Source organism: Myotis davidii, unplaced genomic scaffold (assembly GCF_000327345.1).
Source record: "Myotis davidii unplaced genomic scaffold, ASM32734v1 scaffold107, whole genome shotgun sequence".
Lineage (NCBI taxonomy): Eukaryota > Metazoa > Chordata > Mammalia > Chiroptera > Vespertilionidae > Myotis > Myotis davidii.
The window spans coordinates 5232831-5245660 of record NW_006383012.1 but is presented as its reverse complement, the minus strand read 5'-3'; the positions used below and the strand labels follow the sequence as shown (position 1 = coordinate 5245660).

Genomic DNA, 12830 nt, shown 5'->3' with positions numbered 1-12830 from the left:
CCAAATGCAGAGAAAGGAGAGGACGGACTGGAAACGTAACTGACTTCTCTAAAGTAGAGCCCAGAGCGCATTATAAAAGAAACCAAAGGAAACAGAAAAACTGTGGCAATTAACGTAACTTGTGCAAGCAGACTCTGACATGGCTTACTCTGTGCCATTAAAAATATGCTGTTGGTTCAGTGGTTAGAATATCGGCCCGCACACTGACAGGTCTTTGTTTTGATTCCTGGTCAAGGGCAAGTACCTGAGCTGCAGGCTCAATCTCTGGGCCAGGTCAGGGCATGTGCAGGAGGCAACCAATTGATGTGTCTCTCTCACCTCTCTCTCCCTCTGCCTCCCTCCCTTCTATTCTCTCTAAATATCAATGGGAAAAAAAATATCCTCTGGTGAGAATTAACAACAACAAAAATACAAAACAGCCCTGGCTAGATAGTTCAGTTAGAGCAGTGGTCAGCAAACTCATTAGTCAACAGAGCCAAATATCAACAGTACAACAATTGAAATTTATTTGAGAGCCAAATTTTTTAAACTTAAACTATATAAGTAGGTACACTGTTATTAACTTAATTAGGGTACTCCTAAGGCTTAGGAAGAGCCACACTCAAGGGGCCAAAGAGCTGCATGTGGCTCGCGAGCCGCAGTTTGCCGACCCGGAGTTAGAGCATCATCCCAATACACCAAGGCTGCAGGTTCGATCCCCAGTAGGGGTCGTACAAGAGGCAACTGACTGACTCCCTCCCTCCCTCCTGTCCTCCTTCTCGCTTCCCCTCTCTCTAAAATCAAAAAGCACGTCCTTGGACAAGGATTAAAAAAGAAATCCTATCAGTATCCAGGCAGGAAAAAACATGTTACCAAAAAACAACAAAACCAAGCTGGCCTCGAATGCCTCTACTCTAAAAGAAATAGAGGCTGACTGGCGAGGCTCAGTGGTTGAGCGTCCACCTATTAATCAGGAGGTCACAGTTCGATTCCCAGTCAGGGCACATGCCTGAATTGTAGGCTCGATCCTCAGTGTGGTGCGTGCAGGAGGCAGCCAATCAATGATTCTCTTTCATCACTGCAGTATCTATCTCTCTCTCCCTCCTTCTCTGAAGTGTGTGTGTGTGTGTGTGTGTGTGTGTGTATGAAAAACTGCCCAAGACCATTGATTATGAGGGAAATGCAAATTAAAACCCCAATGAGATATCACTACACATCCACAAGAAAGGCTAAAATTAAAAAGATTGAAAATCCCTAAGGTTCACAAAGCTGTAAAGGAATCAGAACTTGTTACCAATAGAAATCTAAAATGAGACAGCTACTTTGGCTGTTTCCTATAAAGTTAAACATATGCCTATCCTTTTGACTCAGCAATTCTCCTCCTAGGTACGTACCCAAGAGAAATGAAACATATGTTCACACAAAGACTTGTGCAAAGATATGCAGAGTGCAAAAACTGGATACAGCAAAATGTTTCAACAAAAGAACAGATAAACTGGTATAATCATACAATGAAATACTCAGCGACAAACAAAAAAATAATTAATGTACATGCAACAACATGGATGAATCTCAAAAATATAATTCTAAATGCAAGAAGTTTTATACAAAAGAGCCCCTACTGTATGGTTCCATTTATATGAAATTCTGGCAAAATTAATTTATTAAAAAAAATAAAACAGTGGCTGCTTCTAGGAAGTACAGTGCCTAGGAAGTGGCATGAGGAAACTTTCTGAGAAGGAAATATTCTCTATCTCGATGGGGTGCGAGTTTGTGCGTTTCAATGCATGAAAGTTTTATCTAAAAAAAAAAAAACTATAAAAAAACAAGAAGCAGTAAGAGTTGGAAAGTATGGATGAACCAACAATTGTATGTTGATGGCTGGTGAAACTGAGAGATGGGTCTATGGTGCATATATATTATTCCATTTACATTTAATATATTTTAAATGTTCTGTAATCAAGGCAATTTTCAAACATGTAAAGGAATAATCTAACACAACTGAGAGCAACATGCTTACCAAACAGGCCACAACGATGGCAAGTAGTTGATCGAAGAGGAGGTCCTAAGGATTTGAAGAGTGCTGGATTATTTATGGACAAGGAATTCTCAACCAACTTGTGTATATTTTTTGACTTTGCAGGAGACACATTATTGCTAGGCTTCTATTAAAAAAAGAGAATAGCAGTATTAAAACTTGGTAATAATATTTAAAAACTACTAGCTTTGGAATTCCCTCTTCTGGGAAGATAAAGATCGACATTTCCCTACTCTTCCCACTAGGTAAAACTAAAAACCCTGGACTTACATGTAAAACAAACATAAGCCTACTCTGAAAGATGGCAGCAGACAAGCTAGGAACCCTGGGACTCACAGAAGGAAGTGGCGATGGGTTCTCTGAGTTCTCCTTTTTGCCTCATCTATATCCCAGACAGGGTGCTGGAGAAGCCAGCAACCCAGAAACATCAAAAGATGCAGACAATAAAAGCCTCAACCAAAAGCATGCTCTCTCTAGCAAAGGGGCAGCCCAGCAAGACAAAAAGCTTTTATCAATAAATACTCTACTCTAGACAAACACTGCAGATAAAACTTGGCCCCCACTTCCACCAGTAAGAGTAGAGGGGGGAGCCCTAACCAGTTTGGCTCAGTGAACAGAGTGTCAGCCTGTGGACTGAAAGGTTCCAGGTTCGATTCCGGTCAAGGGCATGTACCCTGGTTGCAGGCACATCCCCAGTAGGAGGTGTGCAGGAGGCAGCTGATCAATGTTTCTCTCTCATCGATGTTTCTAACTCTCTATCCCTCTCCCTTCCTCTCTGTAAAAAAATCAATAAAATATATCTTTTAATAAAAAAAAAGAGTAGAGTGGGGAGCCGAGACTTTCACTTTCACCAGGCTATACTGAGGTAGCAGCCCTCCCACCAGGGTGGCATCAGAGAAGGCTAACAAAGTAGGAAGCCAACACTTCATCCCTGCAGGGCTTCCCTGTGGAAACCACATGGGAGCCTGGACTTCCATCTGGCAGTAAGAAGTGTCACCCCAGCCCTAGCTGGTCTGGTTCAAAGGATAGAGCATCGGCCTGCAGACTGAAGGATCCCAGGTTCGATTCTGGTCAAGGGCACATGCCCAGGTTGCAGGCTTGAACCTCAGTGTGGGGAGTGCAGGAGGCAGCCGTCAATGATTCTCTCTCATCATTGATGTTTCTATCTCTCCCTCCCTCTCCCTTCCTCTCTGAAATCAATAAAAAGATAAGGGGGGAAAAAAGGAAGTGTCACTCAAACCCCTCACCTCCCAACTCCCCACCATTGGGGTGGTGTTAGAGGAGACTTAGTGGACAGTCAGGACCTTTTTGCCACCATTCAACAATAATGAATGTCTCCAAATCTTCCCACCTCCAAATCTCCCTCTGGCTTATCCATTCTCTGCCACCTTACCCCACCCTCACCCAGCAGCAAGGAAGAACATTCCCTTGGGGTCCACAGAGCCTGAGCGGGGAACCTGAACAACTACTTCCACCTGGCAACACCCCCCTTCTCCTGATGGAGCAGTGTCAGAAGAAGTTGGCTAAAACAGAAAATTTAAATAATATAGAGTTTCATAACAAAGTACCCAAAATGTCTCAGTTTCAATAGAAGCAAACTGTCATACTAAAAAACAGGAAAATTACAAGGAAAAATGAAAAGATGTCAACTCAAGAGGACAGATGTTAAGTTTATCTGACAAAGATTTTAAAGCAGCCACCAATACTTCAACAAGCAATTATGAACATGCTTGAAATGAAGGAAAAGAGGGTCTTAGAAAAGAAATAAGAAGCAAATGAAAGTTTTCAAACTGGAAAGTACAATAACAAAAATTAAAAACACAATGGGTGGCTCAACAGCAGAAAGGAAGGGGACAGAGGAAAGAGACAGTGAACATGAAGATCAAACTACAGAACTTACCTAATCTGAACAAGAGAGAGAAAAGAGTGAGCAGAAAATATAAATAAGCACAGCCTCAGGGATCTCTGGGACTCAACACGAGATATAACATTCATGTATTTGAAGAGTCTCAGAAGGAAAGGAGAAAGAAGGCAGTGCTAAAGAAGTACTCAAGTAGATAATGACCAAAATTTGTCAAAAGAGATAGGTCTACAAATTTAAGAAGCTGAGCAAACTCAAAGAGAATAAACTCAAAGAACTACACACCAAGACACACTTTAGTCAAATTTCTTAAAGCTAAAGACAACAAAAACGCTTAAAAGCAGAGAAAGAGAAGCGACATCTTATACAGAGGAGAAAAACAATTCAAAAGAGAACAGATTTTTCATGGAGGCAGAAGGAAGTGGCATGATATTTTTTAAGTGCTGAAAGAAAAGAACTGTTAACTAAGAAACTTATCCAAGAAAATTTTCTTTCAAAAAATGAAGAGGAAATCTCAAATAAAACTAAGAGAATTTGTCACCAGCAGACGTATCCTAAAGGAATGGTTAAATTACTGGGTACCTGGGTTAAGGAAGGGATAGGGACAGGAAGGAAGTGGGTATGGCCATAAAAAAAGCACATAAGGGCTCCTGTACTGATGGAAGTATTCTGTATTTTGAGTATCAAGGTCAATATCCTGGCTGTGATACTATACTACTGCTCTGCAGCCTGTTCCCACAGGGAGAAACTGGGTAAAGGCTACACAGGATTTCCATTGTTTCTTACAATTGTATGTCAATCTACAATTACCTAAAAAGAAAATGTTGCATTTTTTTTTAAAAGTACTACATTAAAGAAAAGGAAGTTTGACCTTAAAAAGTACCTGAATATTGAGTAATTATTTATTAATGCAATACAAAAACACGTTTAGAATCTTTTACCCAAACAAAAACACCAAACAGGAAAACAACCCATAACTTACACTATTTGCTTCTTTGGGTGGTGAATTATTTCCAACATTTAATGGTGACACTGAGTTTCCTGGGGAGGAAAAACATAAAGCCTAATAAAAGCCAAATATTAATTTGTTCCTGAGAATATAAAATTAATTAAGTAATGTTCAAGTAATAATGCTATATCATAATAGTCTTAAAGCTACACTATAAATAAGCAACATCCTACTTCTCTGAAAGTTCATACTCAATATGCAATAGAAGTTAGGGGGATAATTCCTACTTCGACACATAAAATACTGAAACATCTGTTGACAAGGATCAAGATTTATTAATAATTCATCCTGTTTCATTAAGGACATTCTTAAGAATGTCATTTATGTCTTTTTTTGCCTTAACTACAAAGTGGATGGCAATTAAAAACTCAATGACCACTAGCCCAGGGTGGTGTCCTGCCAAATATCAACCTAATAAAATGCCAATATTTTACCCACCTTTGTTTCTGAACATCAGTGTAAAGTTATTTTACCCACCTTTGTTTCTGAACATCAATGCACAACTGAAAAGGCAGATAATGTTTAACATTATTAGAGAAATAGTTCTGACCTGTTGGGGAACCCCAGAGGCCCAAGGGCCACTGAGAATTACATCACCATAATGTTAGAAGGTCACATCTCAGGTTCAAGAAGCTAAATTCCACCAGGGTCCAACCTCCTTAAACAACCGGTTTTTAGAATGAGGACTAAAGGAATGATTTTTTAATAAAGTGAAACAATTTAATGTCTTAGATATATCTTTGTGAGCTCTTACATGCATAGTGTCAACACAGTACTTTACGCATGTAAAACAAGGTCAATCTTTAGAACTCCTATAAAAAGTCATAAGGTTTCCTTCCTTTCTACATTCCTAGTATGTATAGCTTTCTTTGGAGGAAAGGTTCATCTGTATTCATTCTCTCCCCAGGAATCCTTTGTGTGATTAATCTAGCCAAAGATGGCTAGTTGATATCTTGTTTTCCCTTCTAATATTTAAATGCAAATACTGTATGGCAGCCATTTGGCTATTGTGTTAACAGACCACTGATGGGCCATTTTATATATATGGTACACACACACACACACACACACACACACACACACACACTTGTGAAAAGTCAAAGAAACCATCAAAATAAGTAGTATTAAGCCTGTAGTTTTCACTCACCCATTGGCAATGTCTTCCTCTCTCCTTTGGATCCAACCACATCCCCATTGATGCCACTAGGGTTTGAGGACGCTGAATCATCTTCCTGACTAGCCAAATACTGTTTGGTTTGCTCACAAAGCAAAAAATTGTTATTTTTATTTCTAGTCTCTGGGCTTTTCAACCTGAAATTTGGGTGATTAGGCTGTCCTCCAGGACTTCTTAAAGAACCATGTGATGGCAGCTTGCTTTCATTTTTCTCAAAATTAAACAGCTCTGTCATTTTATAAGTAGATGCCTCCAAATAATTTCTTGACATCCCATTAAGCGGTAATTTAACATTCACGTAAGTCTAAGGGAAGAAATGTAGTTAAAAGGCAACTTTAATTACAAAGCCTCGGATAATTTTTTATGTAACAGACAATTCTCACGAACCATTTCCAAAGCAGATGTCACCATGATATTAAAGTCTGGCTTGTTACAGGTACAAGAAAAGAACGGCTCCATCAGTGAGGACAAACTGCAAGAGGACGGAGGACTAACTCAAGACATGGGAAGAATCCTCTCGGAGTTCCACACAGCCCTTACTTTAAAAAGCTTCGGAGGCCCATAGCCTTGAGCCTTGGGGGGAAGGGGGTTTTGCAGTCAATGACAGTGTGGGGGGCCAGGCGGCTTCCCAGCGCCCTACAGCAGGACAGAAACCCTGCAAGGGATGCAGCCTCTGCTGGGCTGCCACACTCCCCCGCCCCCTCCCCCCCCCAGGGTGGGGCCTCAGGATCTGGGTCTGTCCAAGATACGCTACTAGGGCTGTGGCCATCACACTCCCTGTCTCGGTAGCTAGTCCCAATCCCCAACCCCTGGCCCTTCTGGTCCGCCAGTCTCCGCCCTATGCTGCCTGGCTCCTCCCACAGTCCTGCTGGAGCATCTGAGCTCGCTGCCCACAACAGATTATAAGGGCCAGAGGCTAGCCAAACAGACGTTTCAGGGAAGAATTCTTTTTTCAGCAATAACTGGACTTATCTATGGGTGAAATGTCTATATAGTTATGGCCACATCTACTTTTTGATGTTAACTGACACCTCCTCCAAGGCCCATTTATCCCCCGCAACCTCCCAAGTGGTTACCCATTCAAGACTCAGGCACAAAGGCAGGAAAGGAGAGGAAAGAAAAAATGGAGAGGCATACTAAAAATAATTGATTGAGGATTTTCATGATTCAGCTTTACTACTGCACCTGCTTTTGTACTGTGTGAAATAAGCTAAATTTTCTCACCCAAAACATGAGCTAAAAACCACCTATGCTCTTAGGGCACATCTGTGCATAGATTTTGTTGTCTATATTTCACTTCTCAGTTGGGCTTTTTTTATACATATTTTAGACCTCTTCATAATTTTTCTCTGAAATAGAAAACAGCAGATACAAGTATGTAAAGTTTCTTTCAGCTCTATAAAAATAATAAATATATGCCTTACAAATGGTAGTACAATGAGCTATCAAAGTTTTATAATTCATTATTAGTTAAGCTGTTTTAATATTTTTAATTAAAACTCATAGTGCAAAAAAAAAGTGCTGTTGGAAACAAACCCTACAACTTAATGGTGAAATAAAATAGAGGCTATTGTTTAAATCAGGTCCCCACCTACCTTTCTAGCCTCTCAGAATCCCCCTACCCTCTCATACCTGCTGCTGTGCTATGTCCTTGAATATGCTGAACCCACTATCCAGAATACCCTTGCTCTCATCTGCCTGGCAAATGCTGTCCTTCCTAGTCACCCTTCACAATTTTCCTGTTGACCCTATTTTTTTACATTTTCCCCAAATCCTCTAGTTTGATAATCTCCAACTAAGCTTCCATAAATTTTAATTCCCATCTACTGCTTTTAAGCACTTATCTGTGTGCACCTGTCTCTGAATATAAGGTACACACATTGTTGCAAAGTGCAGCTGAGAAACCTCTATCCAGAAATTATGCTGGTTTGTTATTATTCTCTTAATCTTAAAAATACTCAGTGTCCTGCGCAGGGGACATAGTAAAAGTGGACAAACAACTCTTTTTGAAATAGTGAACTACAGCTCTGTCTGAAGACACAGGCAAAATTTTTGCTCCACTTCCCAAAACTGCTCAGGAAAACAAACAAACAAAAACCACAGAGAGGTGAAACTAGCACGAGTAACACCTCAATGCTGTTTAACATGGTTGTGAACAGAAGATATAAATAGCAGAAAAATCCTTCCTCTTGGTGCCCTAAAACTTTCATCTTCTTTCTTGCTTGAAATTAGATGTAGCTTATTCCAATAACAATCCAGAAAATAATGAAATAATAATAATAATAATAAAAAGAGATACATAGGCACACCCAGTGGTGGGGAACTCTGAGTGGACCAGATCCTGGGAGGATCCCTAATGGAAGGCCTGTAGACGGGCAGCTCCAGTGGGAGACCCTGCAGCTGCCGGAAGAATGTACCTGTAGTACTAAGCACATCTCAATGGAGGGTCAGACTGAGAACTACAGTGTTGGATGCCATAAGAAAAGAGAGAAATACTGTGAAATCACAAAAGGAAAAGAACCTTCAGCAGAAACTGTGTGGGGATTCAAATGCTGGGTAACTCCAGACTCTGTACAGGGAATATAAAGAACGTGCATTAATACATCGGGGTAGCTACTAGAAGAATAAAAACAGAATGCATAACTTTAAAAATAGAGGGGAAAACTCTCAATCCAATAGGAAAAAATACTCAAGCATGGTAAACAGAAACATCAAATGAGATGACAGAACCAAGCCCAAGTAATCTAAATATCAATGATTTAGTTTCAATTAACACAGCGGGGGTGGGGGGGAGTGGGGGGGGCCCAGGAAGAAAAACATCCAACTTGATGTTATGTATCAAAGGCACACATAAAACAAAATTCTATGTTAAGGTTGAAAACAAAATTGCATGGTGAGGTTGAAAATAAAAGGACTAAAACATGGGCTACACAAATAACCAAAATAAAGGTGGAATGATAATATTAATAAAACAGAACTGAAGGGTTCAAAGAAACCTTTGACTCACAATAATGAAGGCGGAGCCCAGCCCAGCCAGCCCAGTGGTTGAGCATTGACCCATGAACAAGAGGTCATCGTGGTGGAGCAGAAAACGCCAAGAATCTGGTATCCCTGGTGGTACCCTTGAGTGGTCATACCAGCTCTGTCTGTGTATGTATGCATACAGTTACGATGGCAAGTTTGTTATTTGCAGCCCAGTAGATAAAGATACCAATAAAATAAATAAGCAAAAGGCATGAATAGAATGCACAGAGGATGAAGATTGACAAAAAAGTTTTGAAAAACATTCAATCTCATTTGTAACTTAAAAAATTTCAAAGTGAAATAACTATGTATTATTTTCTGTCTAGCATGGGTGCAATCAAAAAGAACACGCCTTACTGAAGGGAATATAAAATTAATATGCCCTTTCTGGAAAACAACTTGGCAATATATCTAAGGAGTCTTGAAAAATATGCCCCTTCTGGGAAACAATTTGGCAATATACCTAGAGTCTTAGGCCACTCACCTGGTAACTCTACTTTTAGAAATCATCTCATTAAAATAATCCTGAACATCAAAAAAATCCTGCATGTACAAATGTTCATTTAAAATGGCCAAAAAATAGAAAAAAAATGTTAACTGTGATGTTTCTACTAGATAGAACATTACATTACCACTTAAAACACTAGTTTTTGCCGAGACCGGTTTGGCTCAGTGGATAGAGTGTCGGCCTGCGGACTGAGGGATCCCGGGTTCGATTCCGGTCAAGGGCATGTGCCTTGGTTGCGGGCACATCCCCAGTGGGGAGTGTGCAGGAGGCAGCTGGTCAATGTTTCTCTCTCATCGATGTTTCTAACTCTCTATCTCTCTCCTTTCCTCTCTGTGAAAACTCAATAAAATATATTTAAAAAAATAAAAATAAAACACTAGTTTTTAAAACATTGCAAAATGTCTGTTAGAATGGCAAATGAAAAATCAGAAAAAAACTGTGTATTCAATATAATTATAACTTCAAAGCAATGAATAAAACTCCATTTAAAAAGATGAATGAGCCTGGCCAGGGTGGCCCAATGGTTGAGCATCAACCTATGAACCAGGAGGTCACTGTTTGATTCCTGGTCAGGGCACAAGCCTAGGTTGTGGGCTTGATCCCCAGTAGGGGGCATGCAGAAGGCAGCTGATCGATCAATAATTCTCTCTCATCATTGATGTTTCTGTCTCTCCCTCTCCCTTCCTCTCTGGAATAAAAAAATATATTTACAAAAAATTTAAAAATAAATGAATGAGATACATTAAATTTTAAATGACAGTGTGTTCTGGCCTGGGTTGATGAGGGAATCTTTTCACTGTCTTTTTTATATTCCAATTATATGTAAAGTTAAATTACTTTTGTAGTAAAAGCACTGAACAGATTAAAATATCAATGCATATTAATTAAACCTTTTTCCCTAACATGCGGTTACTTAATTCTAAACCAAGTGAAGGATCACAGTAACATTTAAACCACAAAACGAGAGTATAATCATCTTCTCAAGTAGGACCCTCAAAATGCAGCAATACAACGTGTCCTAACTGCCTTTATTTGGTGAGGCTGACAGTTAATCAGCATCTTACCACTTTGTATTACAGTTTCCTATAAACAGCTAAGTCTGTCTTCTAGATTCAAGTAGCTTGTGTGTAGGAACCAAGCCTTATTTTTTTTTTTTGAAGTTACCAAACAAAAAACCCTCTGATTACTCACAGTACCTACCATGGTACTTGGTACAATGAGGTATTCAAAAGATATCCGTGTGGCACAACCATTTAAAATGCACCATTGCACTGTTTGCATGACAACTTGAATGGGGAAAATGAAGTTCACTGTTTTAAACTACATCCGGCAGTCTTAAATGGAGAATTATATCATGCTATAAGGTTCACTGAAATTAATAGCAAAACTTCATTGTAGGGGAATTCACAGAGGTGAAAGATGGCTCTAGCAGCAAAGGTGGCTGGGAAATGTTGGGTGATCTGTTTAACCCTCGGTCTAATTCTCTACAGCCTCAGGCTTGGCTGACTACCCAGAAAACCTGGACTGTCATGCCCCCAGCAAGGAGGTTAATGAATGCAGGGTCTGATAACTGCTTGACCTTATCTGTTAACTTAGGAATGCATTGTTCTTTCTGGTGATCTACGTGACTACCCACCCTGTGCTTGTACTAGTCACCTCCTACAGAAAAGAGACCCTGTCCTGGGAGGGGTGTGGATTCTTTTCCCCGGGCACCACTGGCAACAGCTGCTTTGCCCGGGTATGTAAGTTTCTCCTAGTAAAGCTCTTTGGATTTGAGTAAGGCTACATGTCATGTTTTACATTCATTCTCCAGAGGCCAAAAATTAGTTCATATACTTGACTTTAGGAACAATAATGACAACAGAATCAGTGTTCGACCCACTGTAAAAAATTGCAGCAGCAAATAAGGACTTAGGCTTAAAAGCTCCACTTAATTGTGGAAAATTTAGGTAGAAGGACACCTCACTTGCCTCTCTCTATTCAGGAATTTTCGTTACAAAGCCCAAGGCACACAGACATCTAGACCTGTCCTAGAACTGGAAGCTTCTTAGTGTGTCTTTCATTTCTGGACACACAACTGTATGGCATCCTTCTTTAAAAGATGGCTCGTTCCCACTGACTGGCTCCTCTTGCTGCCCGGGGACCACACCCTTTCTCTGTTAGCCATCATGTCCCTTCCCTTCGGGTCCTTCACCTGCTGAATCATGAGGACTAAACCCAAGACTGTATGTCAACCATTCAGCACAGTGGGCGGGTGCTGACTTAGCACTTTAAAGGCAGGTTAAGATCTCTATCTAGGACTTGACTTCTATGCCACTCCCACATACACAGAATTTCCTCCACTCACATGGCACCAGTTTGCTCGTTTTAGGATGGAAATAATTTGAAGATTAAAGTATTCCTATTCCTTTATTCCTACAGGCGAGGGAGACCTGAGAAAGTGAAAACATGAAGTGACTTGTCCTCCCTCCCCGCCCCCCTCACCTTCCGCAGCTGAGATGTTTTAAACATCCAGGTCAGATCCCCAGGCCGTGCTATTTCGCACTCAGTGCCCCGGTGGCTCAATACGGGAACCGGAAGCATCTTCCTTACTGCAGAGGCGAACAGGGCAGGCCTGGGTGCAGCAGGTGCCGACTGCACACAGCAGCCATGCTATAGACACGGTTGGCTAACCCAGGGCTAGTCTCCCCACGCCTAGGCCAAGGCCGAGGTGCAGCTTCCTTTCCTATAGGAGGGCGGGTGGGGGTGGGGAGGGTGTGTGTGTCTATTTTTCCTATTGTTTGCACCGTAGCTTTGAGTTCATCAAAGGCAATGAATCCACACACCAGTTTCTTTTAGAGAGAAGCGGAAAGGCCCCCCTAATGGAATGCAGGCAGACAGTCCTGTTCTGGAGAGTCGAGCCTGGAAGCGCTATTTTTCCAAATCTGCTGCAGGGCCCTCGCTGGCCCAGGGGTTCAATTCCAAACATCTCTTGCTCCTCCCCTCGGGATGGATCCTACCCACACTAACACCTCCAACCCCCGACCTGCCCTTTGCCCAGCCGAGGCCCGAAGGCCTCCCCGACCCTTCCATCCTCTCTCCACGCCCCCGGCCCCTTGTAGCTGCTCAACGCCCGACCTCAACGTCCAGGGCCCAACGTCCGGCCCCCAAGGACCAAAACCCCACGGCCCACACGCAGTCCCTCTCACTGCCCCCTGCGCCTGGGAACCCTGACCTGGAAAGAGGCAAAAGGGCCGC

At 41.4% G+C, this 12830-nt stretch overlaps 1 protein-coding gene across 1 annotated transcript in view; it reads right to left on the bottom strand.

Annotated features, from left to right (window-relative positions):
- The window catches only part of TDRD1 (tudor domain containing 1), a 30174-nt gene extending 23702 nt beyond the window's left edge, over positions 1-6472 (bottom strand). The window contains exons 1-4 of the mRNA XM_015557962.1: positions 6449-6472; positions 6035-6365; positions 4861-4919; positions 2000-2144 (exon numbers count right to left, since the gene is read on the bottom strand). Of these exons, the coding sequence (XP_015413448.1) occupies positions 2000-2144; positions 4861-4919; positions 6035-6365; positions 6449-6472 (559 nt within the window). The remainder of the gene's footprint in view (positions 1-1999; positions 2145-4860; positions 4920-6034; positions 6366-6448) is intronic.
- Between the last annotated feature and the right edge of the window lie 6358 nt (positions 6473-12830).